The 18,856-nt window shown below is 44.1% G+C and overlaps 1 protein-coding gene across 1 annotated transcript in view; it reads left to right on the top strand.

The window, feature by feature from the left end:
• LOC104401769 (breast carcinoma-amplified sequence 3-like) overlaps positions 1–18,856 on the top strand; it is a 236,739-nt gene that overhangs the window by 206,001 nt on the left and 11,882 nt on the right. The window contains exons 10-11 of the mRNA XM_010009454.1: positions 7,645–7,812; positions 14,682–14,747. Of these exons, the coding sequence (XP_010007756.1) occupies positions 7,645–7,812; positions 14,682–14,747 (234 nt within the window). The remainder of the gene's footprint in view (positions 1–7,644; positions 7,813–14,681; positions 14,748–18,856) is intronic.

Genomic DNA, 18,856 nt, shown 5'->3' on the forward strand with positions numbered 1-18,856 from the left:
TCCAACCTTGCAAAAACTGAAAAGTGCTGAAGATCATCTGTGAATCCTTTTTTAATGAAATTTCCAGACCTGGAGGTTGAAAGAACATCAGGTGAAGTTTTTCTGCTCTGCATAATCGTACGTGGTAAGGCACAGCCGCCCCAACTGCCCCGACTTGTGCAGAACTCTCTGTCCTTCAGGACGCTTTCTGTCAGGATTAGATGTAAAGAAATGTGAATCTCTAAGGGGGTTTGGGGCTGATCGTAGCATTCCTGACTTTTTCCAGGCATTCTGATTCTGCAAAGCTGTAAAGAGTTAAAATATACAAGAATCTTGGAGGGGGAAAACCTTTTTTTTCCTTGGAAATTAATTTTATTACAAAGGGGTATTTTGTTTTTAAAATCATAATAACATCCAGTTATACTGCAGTTTCCATTTCTTTTTGCTTTTAGACCACTAAATAAATTGCATCCAGTGTTACAAGAAATACACTCTTTTTCCCATGCCCTGTATCCCTTATGCTGCAGATTAGCCTCTCCTTCTCCATCAGTGCCTGCAGGATGCAGCGGCAGGCAAAAAAGCAGAGCCTGTGCTCGCCCCTGACCCCTGTGTTACTCTTTAAAGCAAGATGACAAAGTCCTGTGCTTCTGGTGCTGCAAAACCACAGCATAAATTTCCCCAATGACACCAAACGCAGATTTTTTTGCATTTTATCTTTTTAAGTCCTGCTTTGGATGGATGTAACATCCTGCCTCTAGTTTTTAAGCCATTCCGTCTCTCTCCCGGCCTGTGCTCGCCCCTGACCCCTGTGTTACTCTTTAAAGCAAGATGACAAAGTCCTGTGCTTCTGGTGCTGCAAAACCACAGCATAAATTTCCCCAATGACACCAAACGCAGATTTTTTTGCATTTTATCTTTTTAAGTCCTGCTTTGGATGGATGTAACATCCTGCCTCTAGTTTTTAAGCCATTCCGTCTCTCTCCCGTGTCCTTTTGCTAACCTCCGTGCCTCTGGGGAAGCCAGGAGCTCGGCCAGGGCTTCGAGAGCCCTCAGTGATGCTCAGAGGGCTCTGGGGGGGTTGGTTCCGTTTTTGCCAGCCTGGGGCTCAGCGCTGGTGCTGCGGTGACACTTGGGTCCCTCGTTTGGTGGCCAGGTGTATCACCAGGGGCCTGGTGTGAAACTGCAGTTTGGATGCCATATAACAGAGTCACAGGGAGCATTCAAGGCAAAGGCAGAGTTTAATAAATATACTTAATCATTTATGTTTTGACCTTAACCCAGACTCGTACTCAGACACAGAAAGCAGAGAGTTGAAAACGTACTTTGTCAAGGCTCTGTTGGCTGATGCAGTGGTAAAACAGGGCAGCCTTGCTCTGAGGAAAGGCAGATCCTTCAGAAAGGAGAGTAAAAGGTCAGAACTAATCCAAAAGGACAAGCAGTGTATGTCTGTGTGTATATTGGGTTTCACATATGAAATCCAGTCATGATAAATCTGATGGCTTTAGAAACATCTACTTTGATTAATGAAAACATAGTTCCCATAGACCATGGGTTTCATACTTCAAAGTTCTCCTGGATTTAGGACCTTAGGTTTTGCTTATTCATATAACATGCAGGAAACTATTTTTAAATGAATAAGGGAGTTCAAAAAAAAAAGAAAAAAAGAGGCAAATGTTTCAACATCGGTGGTACAGATAGACTGGATAATAAGGAGCAAAATTAACAAACAACAGACATTTTATTATGCATTTTACAATAATGTTTACATTCTTTCCTCTATATTTGTTTTTCCTTGAAAAGATTTATGTATTTATAAAAATATCTCACTGCTTCAGCTCTGAAAATTGCAGCCTTGCTCACATTTGAAAGCCTTCATGATGGCTGTGATCGCTGGCTATGTTCCTAATCATCTGAAATGCTTCTCCTGAGCCGGTGGTTAACCCCTTGTGCAGGACCAGAGAAGACAGCATTTGTCAGGGCAGCAAGGAGGAGGGTGAGATGGTCCTGAAGGACCTGCCAAGCTCCCACCGTGGCACCTCTATGATCCTGAATATCACCATCCACTGTGTTGGCCATTCTCCTGAGCTGGGCAATTGGTCAGAGGTAACCTCCTGCCCAACCACCCGCCTTCATCCCTGCACAGCCGCTGGACATAGAGGCTCTGGGGCCACCCTAGTGCCGCTTGCTCCTCCCGGCAGCTGCGTGTTTGCTTAGAACTCATTTAGAAATAAAGACAGAGGAAGAAACAGTGTTTTTGTTTACAAGTCTGCAGCGTGCTGAGGAGGGATGCAGGAACCTTTCGGCCTCACTTAGCCAAAAGTTCAAAGGGATTTGAAAGTGTTCATTGCCTGTGGGACTGGGTACCCTGACTGAAGTCTCCATTAATTCAATGCACTCACAGGATACAGAGCTGATGAGTAATGTCCTGTTTATAACAGAACTGTGAGTGATTCTGGAAAAAAAGAAACTCCGTGGGAGGGAAGATGACAGGGAAATACAGTTACTCGCAAAGGCTCTATCTCCTGCCATTGATTCCAGAGGCAGTAATTAACACTCACACCTTAATTTAACAGCCACGCCGTGGAGGTGAGCTGTTGCAAAGCGTGCACGTGCCATGGGAGAGCGGGAAGGAGGGGAGCGTGCAAGATGTGCCCGGGAGAGGATCAGCAGCGCGTGCCGCCGAGCACGGCACGTGTTCAGAAGTCAGATACGGGGCAGGTCGGGGAGATGACGCTTCCTCCACACTTAAATGAGGCATTTGCACAGATCCCCGTTCCAGTACTGCGAGCCGCTGCTTTGCGGCATTCCCCCTGGAGTAACAAAGTTATGGCATGAAAGTGAATTGGCAAACCCTGTAGGAAAGTTCAACCTTTAATGTTTAAACGGGGTATGTTACAGTTTGACTCACTACTTTGGGCAAGGAATTTCCATGTGCTCGTTCCTCACACGCCCTTGGGGTTCTCGCTCCCGGCTGAGGCTTTTCTGGGTAGCTCTGTCACGCTCACACCGTGGTTACTGGTGCATCTGGTGCTGAGCGGGTTGGGACTCCCTTCAAAGTCCACTTCTGCTTCTGCAGGGGCCAGAAAAGGCAGAGGCTTGGTGATGGGCAGCCCCTCCTCTCCCTCCAAGATCGTCTTGGTCGTGTCCCAGGGTCTGCTTGTCTCTGGGGGTTGAAGCCCCATCCCTTTCATGAGAAGGATGCATCTTTTATTGGTTAAAATTGGCAGGTCATTTCCTCTCCTATTTACTCTGTTATTTTTGCTCACACGTATGTTGCAATATGCAAGGTGAGGCTCAAAACTGTCAAGCTCTTTAATAGAACCATTACTGTATTTTTGGAGTTTTGATTTACTGTTCCTTAGAAGACAGGAAATGGAGCTACTTGATTTCATATTTTAAACAAAGCCGTCCAGAGGTTTAATGAAAAAAATTTCCCCTGGCTTTCAAATTAAAGGGCTATGGTGAAAGATTTAGCTTGGCTATTTTGACTTAGAAAAATAACACACTAGAAGCATTAAAACATTTTGTAAAAATACTTTTTACTACTAGAGTTTTCAGAAAAGAAAATAAGTTGCTCTGGTTTTCTCAGACTGGGTTGGTAGGGCTGCGAAATGAAAGGATGCTTCCAAGGTTTGTTGGGGTTTTGTTTTGTTGGGGTTTTTTTCCTTCCGTAGAATTTATTTTCTGTTTATACCAGAAGACTTGAAACAATTGCAATGCAAAAGACAAATCCTGTGCTTCTGAGCAAGGTAATTTGGTGTGAGTAATAACAGAAACCTTTGCCATTAATAAAATGCAAGAAACGTTAAGCAGAAAGACGGGGGGCCTGATTCTGCTCCGTCAGCAATGGCATGAGTAAAGGGCAATGATCATTGGGACTCAAATGTCAATGGAAGGACAGAAGTGGGAGATTGGTATCAGGAGAAAATTAATGTTTTAACAGGAAAATCCTGCGTGTGGAGCAGAATTAGCTTGGAGTGTTTGGGGCAGTGTAAAGCTAAACACGCCGGAATTGCTAAACAAAGCACTTTCGACCATGTTGTTCAAGCCAAAGTTTCTGCCTGTTCCATTTAGTTTGATTTGGGCTTGATTTTTATTTGTAGTGTCATGGGTGTGGGATGGTGCTTGGACACCAAAAGAGGCTGATGGTCTTAATCTCCACCTGGTTGCACCTTCTGTAAATAAGGGGAGAAGTAAATGTTCTGCTAGCTTGAAAGCACCACGCGATAGGATGAAATATTGACACAATTTTAAGTCAAGGGGATTTTTTTTCCAGTGATTTAATGAGGTTTCACCAGCATTTCACTAGTAATTGCTTGACTAAAATAATACCTAATTTGTTTCTTTCTTGAGTTGTTTCTAAATGAATTGCTCCTTTTAGGTGGAACCTGTTCCACCATCAAAGCTGTATCAGGTCTGGGGGCCAGGCTTCACACATCAGGGCCTGATATTGGTGGCTGTCAGTAGGATTTCAGCAGTTTGTCAGTAAAGGCATGGGGCAAAGCCTGCCTTCTCTCAACCCTTCAGTAATCCCTTGCATCAGCGGGAGCTTTCTCAGCCACACTGGTTCTGCAGTTACACTCTGGCTGAGGGTTTGGGTGATTTTCAGAGCAGGACACTGAGGTTTATTTGTAAACTTCTCTCTGGTCGACGATGGAGAATTTGATACGTTATCAACTGAGATACTAGGATTGAAAAGAGGAGAGCGAGGCAGCCAGAAAGAGAGATTACAGTTTAATAAATAGCAAAGAGACAGTTAGCTGCTATCAGTGTAAGTTTAATGCCATTAGCTCATGTGCTGTTGGTAACAATATATACAGGGCAAGGCACCCAAAGGCTCCTGGGGAGCAACCAACCCGTCTGCCATTCCATACACTTCACAGAAGAATTTTCCAAGGCGTAAAAATACCCAACACTTAATTCTGCCATGAAAAAAAGTGGTTTTCTTCACTATGTGTGCTGTCTGCTGATGCAGAGGCAAGAAGAACAGGAAGGTCCATGAGAGTTGGTCTTGCTTTTCTTGGCACAGTTTTGTTTTACATGAGAGAGACAGAGACAGGGCCAACAAGGTCCTATTTTCTACCCCCATGCCCCGAGTAACCTCAGTTGCACCTCTGATAGTTCAGCTTTATGAGGAACCCATTTCATCAATGTGTATGTTGAAGTGAGGAGGAATCTGTGGATTCCAGTGCAACACAGGGCAGATGATGGGGTACAGTGGTGGCTGGTGAATCATAGCTGAGTGCCGGGATGGGAATGTTATGGCCAGATGTGAACTCCTACCATGGCGAAGGAGTGAAAAGGGAGCCTCACAGTTTTTTACGAGGAAACTTTCTGTGCAGTTAATCCCTCTAACCTGCATTTGCATTAACACTTGCAACCTCACACATTGCTGCTGAGAAGTTTTGGCAGCTCTTGGCCCTGACTGCAGAGGTAACACTGCACTTGTCTCCTTTGCTCTCACTCAAGTATCTCAGGAGCCAGAGACTGGCGCTCTATGAAGTTTCTCCCTGTACACATATGCAGGCATCTTGGCAGGGCTTCAAAAGCCATTTGCCTTATTATTCATATGTCTGCTTATAGGAGCAGAAATGCTCCCATTTCTCACTTTCGGAATAAGGGCAGGCCCTAGAAAAGAAGAGATTTCTCATCTCTGGCACAACCCTGTAAACCTGTGGGAGCTCAGCACCTCCCGGCTGCCACCCTGGCGTTTTGGGATGCAGGTTTAAAAGCCCTCCCCCAGTAGCTCTCTGGGTATATGAACAGCCCCATCAAAACCAACTGAAATTGGTGGGGTCTTGGAGTTACGTGCAGAGTGGGGGTCTCAGGGTTGCATGAAACCACAGAAGGATGACTTGAAAAAAGAGGCTTCAAAAAAGACCAGATTTTGCTTTTCCTCCTGCAGTTAGGATAGCTGACAATATGGAAATGTTGCAGGGACTTAAACATCAGCAAAATTACTTTGCCTCCTCACTGCATTTTCTCAAACAAGCTTCAAGAACCCTTGCTTTAAAACAAATTAGTAGACTGGAGTAACCTTATAAATCCAAAGACCTATTAAAAGTTGAAATATTTGGTTATTCCTCCTCTCAGTTTAAACTGGGATTCATCCAGAGTTCAAGTGCATGTATCACATAAGAGCCACGGTCCCATTTTGTAGAGGTCCATTTTAGTGTTGATGGTTTTCTAGTGCCAGGAATCTACTCTGCAGCCAGGCAAAGAGATAAATCAAAGTTGTGCGCGCCGATGAAATTCAGGAGCCAGAAGTCACCATTGCAGCCCATATAAATCCCTGAATGCCAGCCCTGGTGCTTTTGTCCATGCCATTAGAGTTCAAAATTATCTGCCCCTCTTTGCTGATGTATGGATTAACCGGCTGCGCGAGTGTTTACTAACGGTTATCACCCGGTACTTTGGACGTTATCAGAGGAAGGGACGCCTGCCGCGGGGCTTGGTCTCTCACCCTTTCTATTACCACCTGTCAGTGGCAGGGAGTGTGCTGTGAAGCTGTACAGTCACAGGCTACAAGTGTAGATAGTTTCTGACGGCTGATCAAAGGGGAAAACCAAAGGCCTGATAACAAGGACGTGTTTCATGTACTTTTAACTTTGAGAAACATTGGCATTTGCATTTTTTCCCCTCGGTAGGCTGGCAGAAACCAGGCACAATAAATGCTGCATATTCAGTTACCTAATAGTTGAGTAAATGGTATGTGCTTGAAGCAACAAAGCATAACTGTAATCTTGTTCCAAGTGGGAATGATTTAAGTAAGCCTTCGCAGAAGACTTGCTGTATAATAAAGTAGAATAATTTTAATTTGTACTTTGAAGTGATCTTGAATTCAGAATCTAATCTTTGCATTCAGCAGAACATCATACCCTGTTGTGAATGAGGTAATAACTGCAAGTTAAGGAATTATTTTAAGCATCTTTTGTAGGTACGTGCTCTCCGTCACAATAGCTAGTATCTTCAGTAAAGCACTGCTGATGAAAGGGTCTCTGCTAGCCTATGGTTGACCTAAAACTTCACAGTGCAGGGACAGAGAAAATCCACAGGTACCTGAGACTGAAAGAAGGGCTCGCTTTTCCCTTCAGTAGACATGCTTCAAACACAAGGCAAGCTCTCCCTTCCTCACCAGTCTAAACACTGTTCTACTTCTCTGCGCAAGAGCAAAAAAGGGATTTTCGCTAAAATTTGTGCCCATTAGGAAAGACTAAATGGCTTGGTTTTTTCCATTGTCTGAGATGAGAAGGGGGAAGAAAGGTACTTCTGGAGCAGCCCAGTGAAAGACAGGTCAACTTTAAAAATAATTTCTAGTTGTCTAGCATGTACTTAATAACATATATACAGGTTTTTAACATTACATGTCATTTACATCAGTGTCATTATGCTGATTTCCTGACTCTCACTAGTGTGAGACCAGAATTGGGGTCAGTATTTTCAATTTAACCTTTTTGCTTACAACTGCTTGGTCAAAGCTGTGTAGCGTTTAGGGCTCTGCTCGCTCCTGCTGTGTTGTTAACACCAACATTTTAACTACTGTGCTAAAATCAGCTTTTCAGGAGCTCAAAACAAAAGAGCTTCTTTCTTTCCAGTGCAATAAATATGTATAGAAGTAGCTTGGTCCCAGGGTCTCCCAAACATCTCCTGTTTTGTTTGTTGAAGGTGCCTTCGACCGGAGTGTGACCTTGCTGGAGGTGTGTGGGAGCTGGCCTGAGAACTTCGGTCTCCGTCACATGTCTTCCATGGAGCACACTGAAGAGGGCCTTCGGGAGCGCCTGGCCGATGCGATGTGCGAATCTCCCAGCAGGGACATAGTGGGATCAGGAACAGGTACAAAGAAGAGGTGTGATCAGAGATCACGTACATCTCACCCAATGGTGATTTTTAATTTTTTAAGTTTTGCTTTTCCTTTTCTGTTTACCTCTCTGATTAATCAACTTCTCTGGGTATCTCAGTGTGAGAGAAGTCACTTACAAAAACAAAGTAGTAGTAGATCACAGAAACACACTCTGAGAAGCCTAAAGTAACTTGAGAAAAGATACTGGTGCTTGAAGCTTCCTTACCATGTAGCTATGACAAGGACTGTCCTCTACTCCCCTGCCAACTCAAAAGCATCTGAGTCTCTGTGCAGATTACTGCCCTTACACACCCTGCTCCAAACAATGTCATAATCACACACATCCTCATTTTGTGTCCTGAATAGAGCCACTACGAAGCACTGGTTCTGTAATCCAGATTAATCCATCGTCATCAGTGTCCATTATATTGATAAATTATATCATCTGCTTTAAGTAAATGGAACGGCACGTTAGAGATTATGCTGCTCAGAAGGGGCCCAGTGGTAGGAGATGCTCAGAAATGCTAAAGAGCAGTTATTGTGGTTTTATTGTCTCCATTAATTTTAACTTGCTTTCAAAAAGCACCCTCCACTAAAAGGGCTAGACCCATCTTTGATCCAAGCACCATTTGTGTTGTGACCAGCAGTTAATAGTAATGGTGGCTTCTAACATCAGCTGCCAACTTGCTTGTCACTCTTCTGGCAACTTGCCTGGGAAGGGAAAAAAGGACAAGCTCTAACAAAAACCTATGGGAATGCCAACCTATGGACATTACAGGAAGGCTGTGTAGAGCAGAAGCTGTCGCTTCCTTTTGCTGGTGCCCTGATGTACTGCTGAGGGCCTGTGCTGCTCTGAGCCCTCCCTGCTCCTAGAGAAGGCCCTGGGACTCTCCCGTCATAGCTCAACACCCTGCTTTGTGGGCAGGTCACTATTGAGGACTAGCCCACAGCAGGGCACCAAACTGCTGCTGCCGTCCACAGTCTGCAGGAGGAGGAGGCTGCAAAGCAGAATTTATGCCCTTGTATGTAGGTATAGATAGCAATAATCGAGCTCCTGAGTGGTGCAGACACACCCTTCATAGCCCAACTTGTCACCTTTCAAACTGTCTTTCCTCTGATTTCCGTCTTGAAAAAGATGGAGCCAAGGGATGGTTTAAGATCTGGTATTAACAGAAAGAGTTGGTAGAACACAAAGCATGGGTCTCAGTTACAGATCTGGTGCAAATTCTCACCGACTTGTTGCCTTGGACAAGCACTTAACATGTCCATGACTCCAGTGCTCCAGTCACTGCAATGAGGATAGACACACCTCACATTGCTGGTGTGAAGTTTAAGCAGCTTATGTCTGCAAAGGGCTGTGAAGGTGGAAAAACAGGCTGTGGAAACATAAAAGGCACGTATTTCATCACTTATCGACCCATTCTGTGATCAGAGTGAACTTTGGGATGGTATCCACTTCCGATAATGGGTCAGCACCCCTCAGGCTGTGTAAATTCACGGAAAGGTGAGGGGAATACCTTCCCTGAAAGCTGAAACCAGCTACATGTGCCAAGTTAAGGGGACTGGCTGCCCCAGAGGCTTGACATTGTATTTTATTGTAAACCGAGGACTTTGTCAGGGACAGAGGTCTATATTTTCCTTCCATCTTCACCAAACCCTACTGATAGCTGGGTGCCAGATTCTTTGGTGTAAGATTAGGCTCAGAGTACTGCAGGTGTAAAGACAGAAAGCAACTGTTCATAGAGATGCCATCACTGAGCTAACATTCATCCAAAGAGATTACTCCTTGCTTTTACTCCAGACACATAAATCTTCATAATGAGTGTAAGATAGGTGCCATCTCAAAGCAGGAAATGTAAGTAGCAATACTGAATAACATGAGCACTGACCCAACTCACCCCATCCCACTACCCTCCTCTTGCTGTCGTTACGCTCTGTGTTTTCCTGCCTATTGCAGAACTCTCTCTCTACCACTAACACACTTTATATTCTGGGGATTTGGGCATGTGGTGACTCAGTGCAGCAGAGAAAACCTAGTGATAAGGCTGTGAACTCCCATGCCCTTTCCACTTCCATCCCCAAACAGCTCTTGAGCTCTTCTCCTTACCAGATGGCCATAAAAAGTTCTCTCCTGCTCAGATGATACCTGGGAAGCCGCACTGGCCCGGGGAGTCGGCTGCTCGCTGCAGCGTGCGTGGCTGCACTCGCGGCAGGCTGCCAGCCAGGCATGTGTCAGCCTGCGCACCGCAGAGTGCTAGCATCTGCCTGCTGCTTAATAAATGGGGCAAGATAAGTTTGGAGGTACATTACCCTGGCTTCAAGGAAGAGGTGTGTCTGTTGGCTTATACCAAGTAGGAGAGTTTTCACTTACTCAGACCACATCCATCTGAACAAACCTGAACTGAATTATCTTGGAAAAACATTCGGTTTTCTTCCTTGGATTCTCTGCTGCCCCCTCACCTCAATGAAATGATAGCAAAGAGTTCAGCAGAACAGAACACTGTACATTTGCTTGTTGGTAGTTGATTAATATATTGGTACTGGTCCCGGAGACAGTGTTTGTATTTCTGCATTGAACTCAAAATTAGGGAAGTTTCGAGTTATAAACCTCCCTCTAATAATCCTAAAATGACTTATTTTAACTTACGCATGCCTTTATGTTATGCAGTTTTAACTCCTGTTTGAGCTTCTTGGATTGCCTTCAGTCCTTAAATACATTTTGCAGAGATTTAATGGAACTTGCAAAGTCTTACGCAAACTAAAACATGAATTAATGAAAATTTCTAACTCTGAACGTGAAGGTATGTGTATGTGCAGTGCTTGGGCCCACTGTGTGGACAAAGACAAAATGGGCAATAGGGTGGCCAGTGAGACTTTATCAAGTGCTCAACTGGTCCTGACATGCACTTAATGGCAAGAGATAAATAGATTCTTTTAATGCCTTAACTGTTAGGACATAGCTGACACATAGATTTATATAGTAATCAGGGCTGATATGCTGCAGTAGTGTGGAGGAAACACATGCCCATGGTACACAGACCACTTTGAGGAGAAGATATTTGCAGTATCTTTGTTTCTTACCTACTATGTTGCATTGCAAAGCAGGGTGGGCAGCACCTCACTGGTTCGGTGGGCCTGACTACAGGCAGAGGCAGAAATGACCCAAAGATTGGTTATAGAGGAAAAATCAAACTGGAGGATGCTAAAAACATGAGGAATAATCTGGCATTTGCAAGGAAGGGGAATTGGGTGGGCTGATGGGTCTTTTCCACCTCTGACTAGTTGCCAAGGGCTGTCGGACACTGGGTGGGAGAAGAACCAGGTATGGAAAATGACCCCCCAAAAATCTACTTTCCTTGTGACCTAAATGATAACTCCAGTCATCCAGCTAGTTGACTTGATTGGGAAACCAGCTTTCCTCCTTGTTATCCAATTATCCAGACGACCCATGTCTATCTTGAGTGGAGTCTGTGGTACATAAGCTGTCAGCCTAGATACGCATTTCATTCCAAAGAAGGCGTAAATTGGCAAAGATGCAAAAATATGTTTTTGCTGTTCCAGTTTCTGTCAAACTCTCACTGAAAAAAAGAAAAAGAAAGGTCTACTCACAAAACGTTAGTGGTCGGTGACCTCTTTTGCTTGCAGAGCTTTGTTTTCAAGCAGCTACAATATTTACATTTGCAGTTTAGTTTCTGAGGATGTGCTGGAGCTTCTCATTGCATTTTCAAAGCAAAAAAATAATAAATGAGTAAAAGCTAGTATTGTGATTTATGGAACTGTACTTCCAGGAGACAAAGATCTCTGACCATATTCCACTCAAACTGGACATGCAGAACATTGGAAGTCTAGGCTAGGAATCTTTCCCTCCAAAAATACTGCAATCTTTCCACAAGTACATTTCTTTGTATTTTGCTCATTTCTAGGCATAATATTGAAAATTAGTCTATAACAGAGCACCAAGGCTTTACAGTCTGAGTGATGGGATGCTTTCTGAAATACATATATATGTAATAGTAGGATACTATTGCTGTGGCTGTCCCCTGTTTCTGTGCCATGTACGCTGAAGCCTGGGAGACAGATTCCTCTTGCACTCTCTGCCTGTTCCCTCTGGGCTGAGGATGGCATCCGCAGCTGTGATGCTGATGTGGGCTCTTCCTACAGAGGTCTGTGTACATCCCAGGGACCCAAAGTCGTTAGTCCCCTGGTCACAACCACTTAAGATGTAGGCTGGCGTGAGGAAAAACCAGTGGATCTGACAGTCAGTCCCAGGAAGGAGTTACTGACGCCAGGGCAGCAGCAGTGAGCACGAAACTCTCAGCTCTGCACCTGAAGCACCAGGAGGAAAGATACTCTCAACCCTGGGAGTTCATCCCAGCTTCTCCTCCTTCCTTTGGCCTGGGTGAAGGGTTTAGCTGGGTGTTAAATCCGGGCACAGCTTCAGGCTTGGCTTTCACATGATTTACCAAATCAAAACCCATTCTCTACATTTTCTCAGGTTTATTACTGTAAAGCACATAGCACAGTGACAGAAGGGTAGATTTATTCTTTAGGAGACTAACACAACAGACAGGTTCCAAGGGAGAATTGTCAATATATAAGATAAATAAGTACTCATCACTGCTCAGGTTATATTGTCAGGATAGGCAATACTGCAAACTTCCTTTAGAGATAAAAGTGCTGCTGCCACTGTTAGACCCCTTGGAGTTCTGCCAAAAAGAGCTGCTGGAGCCTGGGCAGCGCTGGAGGGGCAGGATGGGGCTTTCTGTGCTTGCAGCGTGTGATTCCAGTCCATGCCCATCTGCTGCATCTTCTCTGTTACAATTTGACTGCCTGAATGTTGTACTTACATTCATATCTAATTTATCTTGACAAAGCCCACCCAAATGCACATTGCTGCAGCATTTTGCGAATGGCGGAACTGTTCCGTGGATGTACAAGAGTAGAACTGCTTTTCGTGGGCATGTGTCCTTTTCTTTAATTCATCATGAAGTCCAGTGCCCTGTGAGGGCTCAGTTTACACTTCAGTTTATGAAGCAAAATAATTTGTCCTGTCTCAGGAACACATGAACTTGCAGTAAGAGCCCATATTAAAAACTGCAGAGGACCCCTGAAATTCCACATCTCAGAACCAGCCCCGTAGGTCTGAGCAGGGAATGATGGGCACCATTATGATTTATACAACCCATGAGGTTTAATGAATTTAAAGCAAGGTGTTTAATGTCCATTATGAAGTTTCAGTAAAAAAAAAAAAAAAAGAGAGGTATGGCTTATTTTCTTCCAAAACTCCAAGTCTGACATCCATGGAAGACTAGTGGCCCAGCAGTGAGGTGCACAGAGCACCCTGCACCTGGCCCTCAAAGGAGACATCTGTATTCCTTCCAGATTTCATGAACAAACTCATAACTGGATGAAGGAAGCTCATGTGAGCATGACGGGGGGGTTGGAACTAGATGATCTTAAGGTCCTTTCCAACCCTAACTATTCTGTGATTTTATGTTGAAGCAAACTCTTTAACCTGATTAATGGGATGTAAGTAAGTGGAGCTAATTAGACATGCTGTTAGGGAATAGCCTCCATGCAACCCAGGACTGGTGCTTCAGGCAGTTGGGATCCTCGCCCCCAGCCGAAGCCGAGTGGTTACACCAGCCTGAGCCTAACTCGGGTCTTGGCACCTCTGAGCCTTGCAGGGGTCGGTTTTGAAATCTTTGTGGTTTGGAGAAATGAAGTCACATGCCTGGCTTGAGGTGGGAAGCGTGCTCCCTGCACTCTGATCCCGTGTAAGGAGCATCCTTCCTGGCTTTTTCCAAAAGAGAGTGTCTGTGGTCACAAGCTGTGTTCAGAAATGAGCAGCGGCCACCTGGAGTTAGGTGTACCTGTGCATTTACTTTTAGGAATAGAATTAGCCCTGTGTAGAGTTAGAGCTTTGATCAATACCTCTCCCTCTCTTTTTCCCTCGTATCTTTCCTTTTTTCCTTCCTTTTCCTTTTAATTTTTTCCAAGGTAATTTTCCCTTCCCTCTCCTCAGTTGGTCTTAATCCTCACTTGCACATGGGGTACAGGAACACAGAACAATTGATTTTCCCTCTTAAGAGCATTTCTGCAATAAGATTTCTGCATAGGTTCAATGCACAATCAGCTTGGGCAGCAAACACACTGGTGTATCAAATAACACTGATGCTAAAAGCAGCCTTTGAACTTTCAGGATATTCATCCCAGGGTCAGAGATTAAATTACCCCCTCAAATAAAGTCTAAGAGCTCGATGCAGTTCTTCCTACAAAAGATTTCTTTGGATGAGCCTTGTTTGAAAAAAACAGCTAAAAATTCAGAGCTCTTTAGGAGCCACCATTTTTGAAGTGCTGGGTGAGAAGAGCAGCATTTGCACTGGACGCATTTTAACATGGGTTTATTAGTTATTTCTCACGTGCAACAACAGTGAAGCTGCCCTGGGCAGCTTCTCGCTTGCTCCTGCCCAAGCCGGTGTCCCTGGAGCAGCCCTGCCAGGGCCAACAAGGGCATTTTCAACTTCCCAGGTCTCCAAATCCAGCTTGCCACCAGCCCTGGGGGTTTTCGGAATTTCTTCCAGGTCATCCGTTATTGAAGGGAGCAGGGTTGCAGGGTGAATGCTGATACCACAAGTGTTTCTGGTGTGAATTTAGATTTGTTCCTGTTTGTAGAAAAAGTCTACTGCTGTTACTAAAGGGAACGCTGACACCATAAGACAACTCTGACTTTCTGCCATTTGATAACAAGTTGATCAACTGCATTTGCTTATTATCAGTTGTGGTGTGGGGAGATTCCTTTTCTTTTTCTTACTTTTAATCCAAGGCTTTTTTTTTAAGAACTATTTTATTTTTGATACAGACACAGCCGGTGAAGTAGCAGTAAAAAACATCACCACAAAGAGGCACATGGCTTTGAAATGTTTTGGTATGTAACATAACTGTATTGTTATCAGGTCTTAACTTTTGCACAAAGAATATTTCTCCTTGTTCTAAAAGCAAACTCTCTGTCAGCTTTCAAAGGGTTATGTACATAATAGGGGAACAAACCAAAAAACATGTAAGTGTCTCAAATCATTTCACATATAACATTGTTCTATTTCTCTCCTTAAAGGAACAAGAGTTTCTTTGATTTTCTTTTTTTTAAAGTCAAATTTAGGATTCTGCTGTTCAGAGCAGAGAGGTCACAAGGCCCTAATGTATTTAGCATTGACTGCCCTCTCTTGTAGTGCGTCTATTAGTCAGTAATTTGATTTGTACCTATTCATTTGCAGTCCCTGCAGGAGCTCTGAGCTGGCCCCAAGTATAATTGGTGCTGTCTCTATTTTTACATCATTAGATTAGCCCCGACTCCTGGCCACTTGTTGTCTGCGCTTGTCTGTCCATTTATACAACCTAATGTAACACAAAATTCATTACTGATCACATTACTTTCAACTCTGAAGCCAGCTTTGTGATAAACATTTTGTTAACCCTTTCTTGCCAGCACACAGACCTGGGGGATAAATGCACTTTCCCTTTGCAGAAAAATCAATATCATAATAAAACAAAGTGCAGTCACATTTCTAGATTTGTCATTCCTCCTGGAGAAAGAAATGGGGAGAAACATATATGAGATGACTAAATGATGTCTGCATCCCGGCATCTTGCACTGCTGTATATGAAATGAGCTCAGCAGTGTCCTTTCTACTAGAATATAAAGAAGTGACACAAGATAGGGCCAGCACTCAATTTAAAACTTAATTTCTTACTCATTGTTCTGCAAGTGTTTTAGGTCTTCTGTGCTATAATCGGGTTATGACATTATTGGAACTGGACGTTTTTCTTCCAGTGCTTTGTCTCAAAGTAGTTAGCAGAGAAACAGTACCTTTTAGAGATTTGCTCCTCCGTTAGATTTTGGTTTGCTTTGCTTTGGTTTGTGGTTTTTCCTCCTAATGATTAAGCAAATTAATTTTCTTACTGCAATACTCCAGTATTTCACAGGAAAATGTAAAGCTCCATTCTGTCAAGCTTAGCTTTGCTCACATTTGCCTGTTCTGCTGAGTACCTCCTAAAGCATTAAGCTGTTTGCATCACTGAGGCTTCTGCTATTGATTTCAAGGGGAACAAGAGGAAAGCCACGGTAGGTATACATTTAGGCCTGATTCTGCAAAGGACTGAGCATCCTTACAGCTCTGTTTGCAGTGTCATGCCTGTGAGGTGATGCTTGCTATTCAAAGGACTATATTTTGGTGCATGCAAAAGCTGTTGATTTTTAACAGTTTTCTAAATTCATTTTCTGTTTGTACAGCTTGGCTTGGAAATCTGTTATTTTGGCTTTTCTAAATATTTAGAAACATTTCTCAGTGTTTATTAAATCTTCTCTTTAAGTCCAAGTTCTGAAGCCTGCCCCACACTGAGCAGTTCTGCACTGAGCAGGGTGCAGGAGTCTAGGAGACTACATAGTTTTTCTATCTCTAGTTCCTATAATTTCCTTGTTATGCCTTTTAGGAGTTTTTGCATGGTATTTTTATGTAGAATACGACTTACAGCAATCATATCTCTCTTAGTAAGTGTAAGAGCCCTCATCTCGCAGCATTTCAACCAGGACTGGTATTTTTATGGCTGTTTTGTGAGCCAAAACTTGTTGCAGCTGCTGAGGTGGTGGCAGAATAAAGACAAGACAGTTCCTGTCCCTCCTCCCAAGCCCAGCAGCCCCAGAGAGCCCTGCAGTATTTTGTTGATTTTTCAGGAGTGATTTTAGGTGTCTGCAGCATTGGCTGGCGCTTGCTCCTAAAGCCTGGCTTAGCTGGGGGAAGGCGTGAGTCTTTGCTCAGCTCTGCTGCTGCCCTTGTGTCCCTCAGGGTCTGCTCCAGCTTTGCCATCTGAGCCCCGGGGAGGCCAGCGTGCCCTGAAATCTCTGTGCAGCCTTAGGTAACCCCTGGGACCCTCATGGTAAGGACGAGCTGCATCTCAGGTCATGGTGGAGGTGAAGGAGGGTCTGTGACCAGAGAGGGTGCCACCATTCCGCTCCCACCCCGGGCTCCCACTGTGTCTAGGCTGATGTGTCCCGCTGTGTCCCTGTTGGCTAGGCTGACACTGCTGCTGTTTCTGCATGCTACAGTTCTTCTGCATGTCTTGCATCAACTCTTTGAAAGTTTGAGCCTTTCATTATCTTAAAATGACGTGAGGCCAATTTGCCGGCTCCCCTTCCTGCCTGTGCAAAGCATTAACATCAGGCTGATGCCGAGGGCATCTACCATTCCCTGGATTGTGAAAGGGCCATGGCCCAAGTCATTGCAAAGCTCTCATAAACTATGCATTTCCCTCACCAGGGGAAACAGGAGAGGAGGCTGTAGAATGGAAACCCATTTATGTACTAAATTGTTAAGCAGTCGAACTGTTAAATGAACACTTCTGATTAGAGAGATACGATGAAGTATGAGTCACCAAACAGCAAAACAAGCATTAACACAGCAAATCCCCTCGCAATAAATGGAAGGTCAAAAGCTAAAACAATTAAAATGTTCCAGTGTGAGCCAACCCTCTGGCCCTGCAGCTTTCAGTTCTCTCAGCCGCAGAGGCCCCTCTTCCACCACGGGATCTGCTCCTTATGCTTCAGCATCAAGAGGCACAAGTCTCTCAGTGGACTCACAAAGTGCCACCTCCACCAACTCCAAGGGCCTTTTCCTATCTGTTCAGAGGCCCTATCATTTCCTATCGTCACACTGTAGTCTGCAGCCCTGCCATCACCTCTCATCACTCCCACACATTTCTCTAACAGAATATCAGACAAATAGTAACCTGATTTTTCTGGTAATCTAGCTTTGCTATCCATAGTGGAGTCTAAGAACATCAGGGCTTAGGGCTGCATCCTTAACAGTGATGTTGTGAGCTATCTGGTGCTCGTAGTGTATCTAGAGGAGATGGTCAGGCATAAAGTGGGAAATGGGGAGAGACCACAGGAGAAAAGGAAAGAAGAAAAAAGAAATGGGGTTTTGGCTGGGGAAGGATCTGATTGATGGGGAGGAAGACTCCCTGGAGCATGTTCTGTGGGACCAGATCTAGTGGCTGCCCCAGGAGGAAGTAGTGTTGTCGCCAGGTCCCCAAGCAATGCTGGGAATAGTTAGTTCTCCTTGAGGTATATATCATAATTTCTGGTATGAAAATATTAGCTTTCCTTCCATTCCTAGCCTGCTGTCTCCCCACCATGGATAATATATAAAACAGTAGACTTTTATTCATTAACATTTATGGGAAAATGTTAATATTAAACTCTAAGTGAAAAGCCCTATCTTATTGAATTCTTCTGCTGTGTTATTGGGAGCCTAATTACATTTTGCATTTAAATAAAAACCAGATGACTTTCAGGACAGTCAGGCAAGCATTCTGTAAGTGAGAATTTATCTTGCGATCTGGGTAAACAATGTCTCATCATTTAACAGTTATTATAAATAATGGGGTTTTAAGCACTTTGCTGAGAGTTCATATTGGCTCCACAAGGGTTGCACTAAGGGAGAGAGAATTTCAGTGACATCTTCCAGGCATCCGGTGAGGAGGAATCATATCCTGAGCTCACTCCTCAAGCTGCAGCAGTTTTCATCCTCCTCTGTTTATTATTGCTCAATATTGTGTGCACAGTCGGCTGACAAAGGAAACTAAGAGTAAGAAAAATGACAGATTGGTTGGAAGCGTCCTGCAAATGGAGAAACCATCTCTGCTGCTGTCCCAGCAGAAGTGGAAGGTGTTCAGGACCCCTGCAGAGATTCATGCAAGGAGTTGAAATCTCCAGAGGTGTATTCTGTCTGTGAAAATGGTGCTGGGTAAATGTCCTGTGTTCAGGGGGAATGAAAAAGGTAAAACAGAAAGACATAAAGGTAATAGACCAACTCCTTTTTGCTGTGTTTCTGCTGGTGCTCTCTTAAATGACATCACTGGTATTACATGCTTGGTGTAACGTGTGAGCTAGTTTAGAAAAAGAGTAACTTCTGAAACACGTAAATAGCTTTTCCCCCACTTCTGTTGTTTGTATTCTGCATTTCACTCCTGTTGCTTCAG

Source organism: Nestor notabilis, unplaced genomic scaffold (assembly GCF_000696875.1).
Source record: "Nestor notabilis isolate BGI_N333 unplaced genomic scaffold, ASM69687v1 scaffold8792, whole genome shotgun sequence".
Lineage (NCBI taxonomy): Eukaryota > Metazoa > Chordata > Aves > Psittaciformes > Psittacidae > Nestor > Nestor notabilis.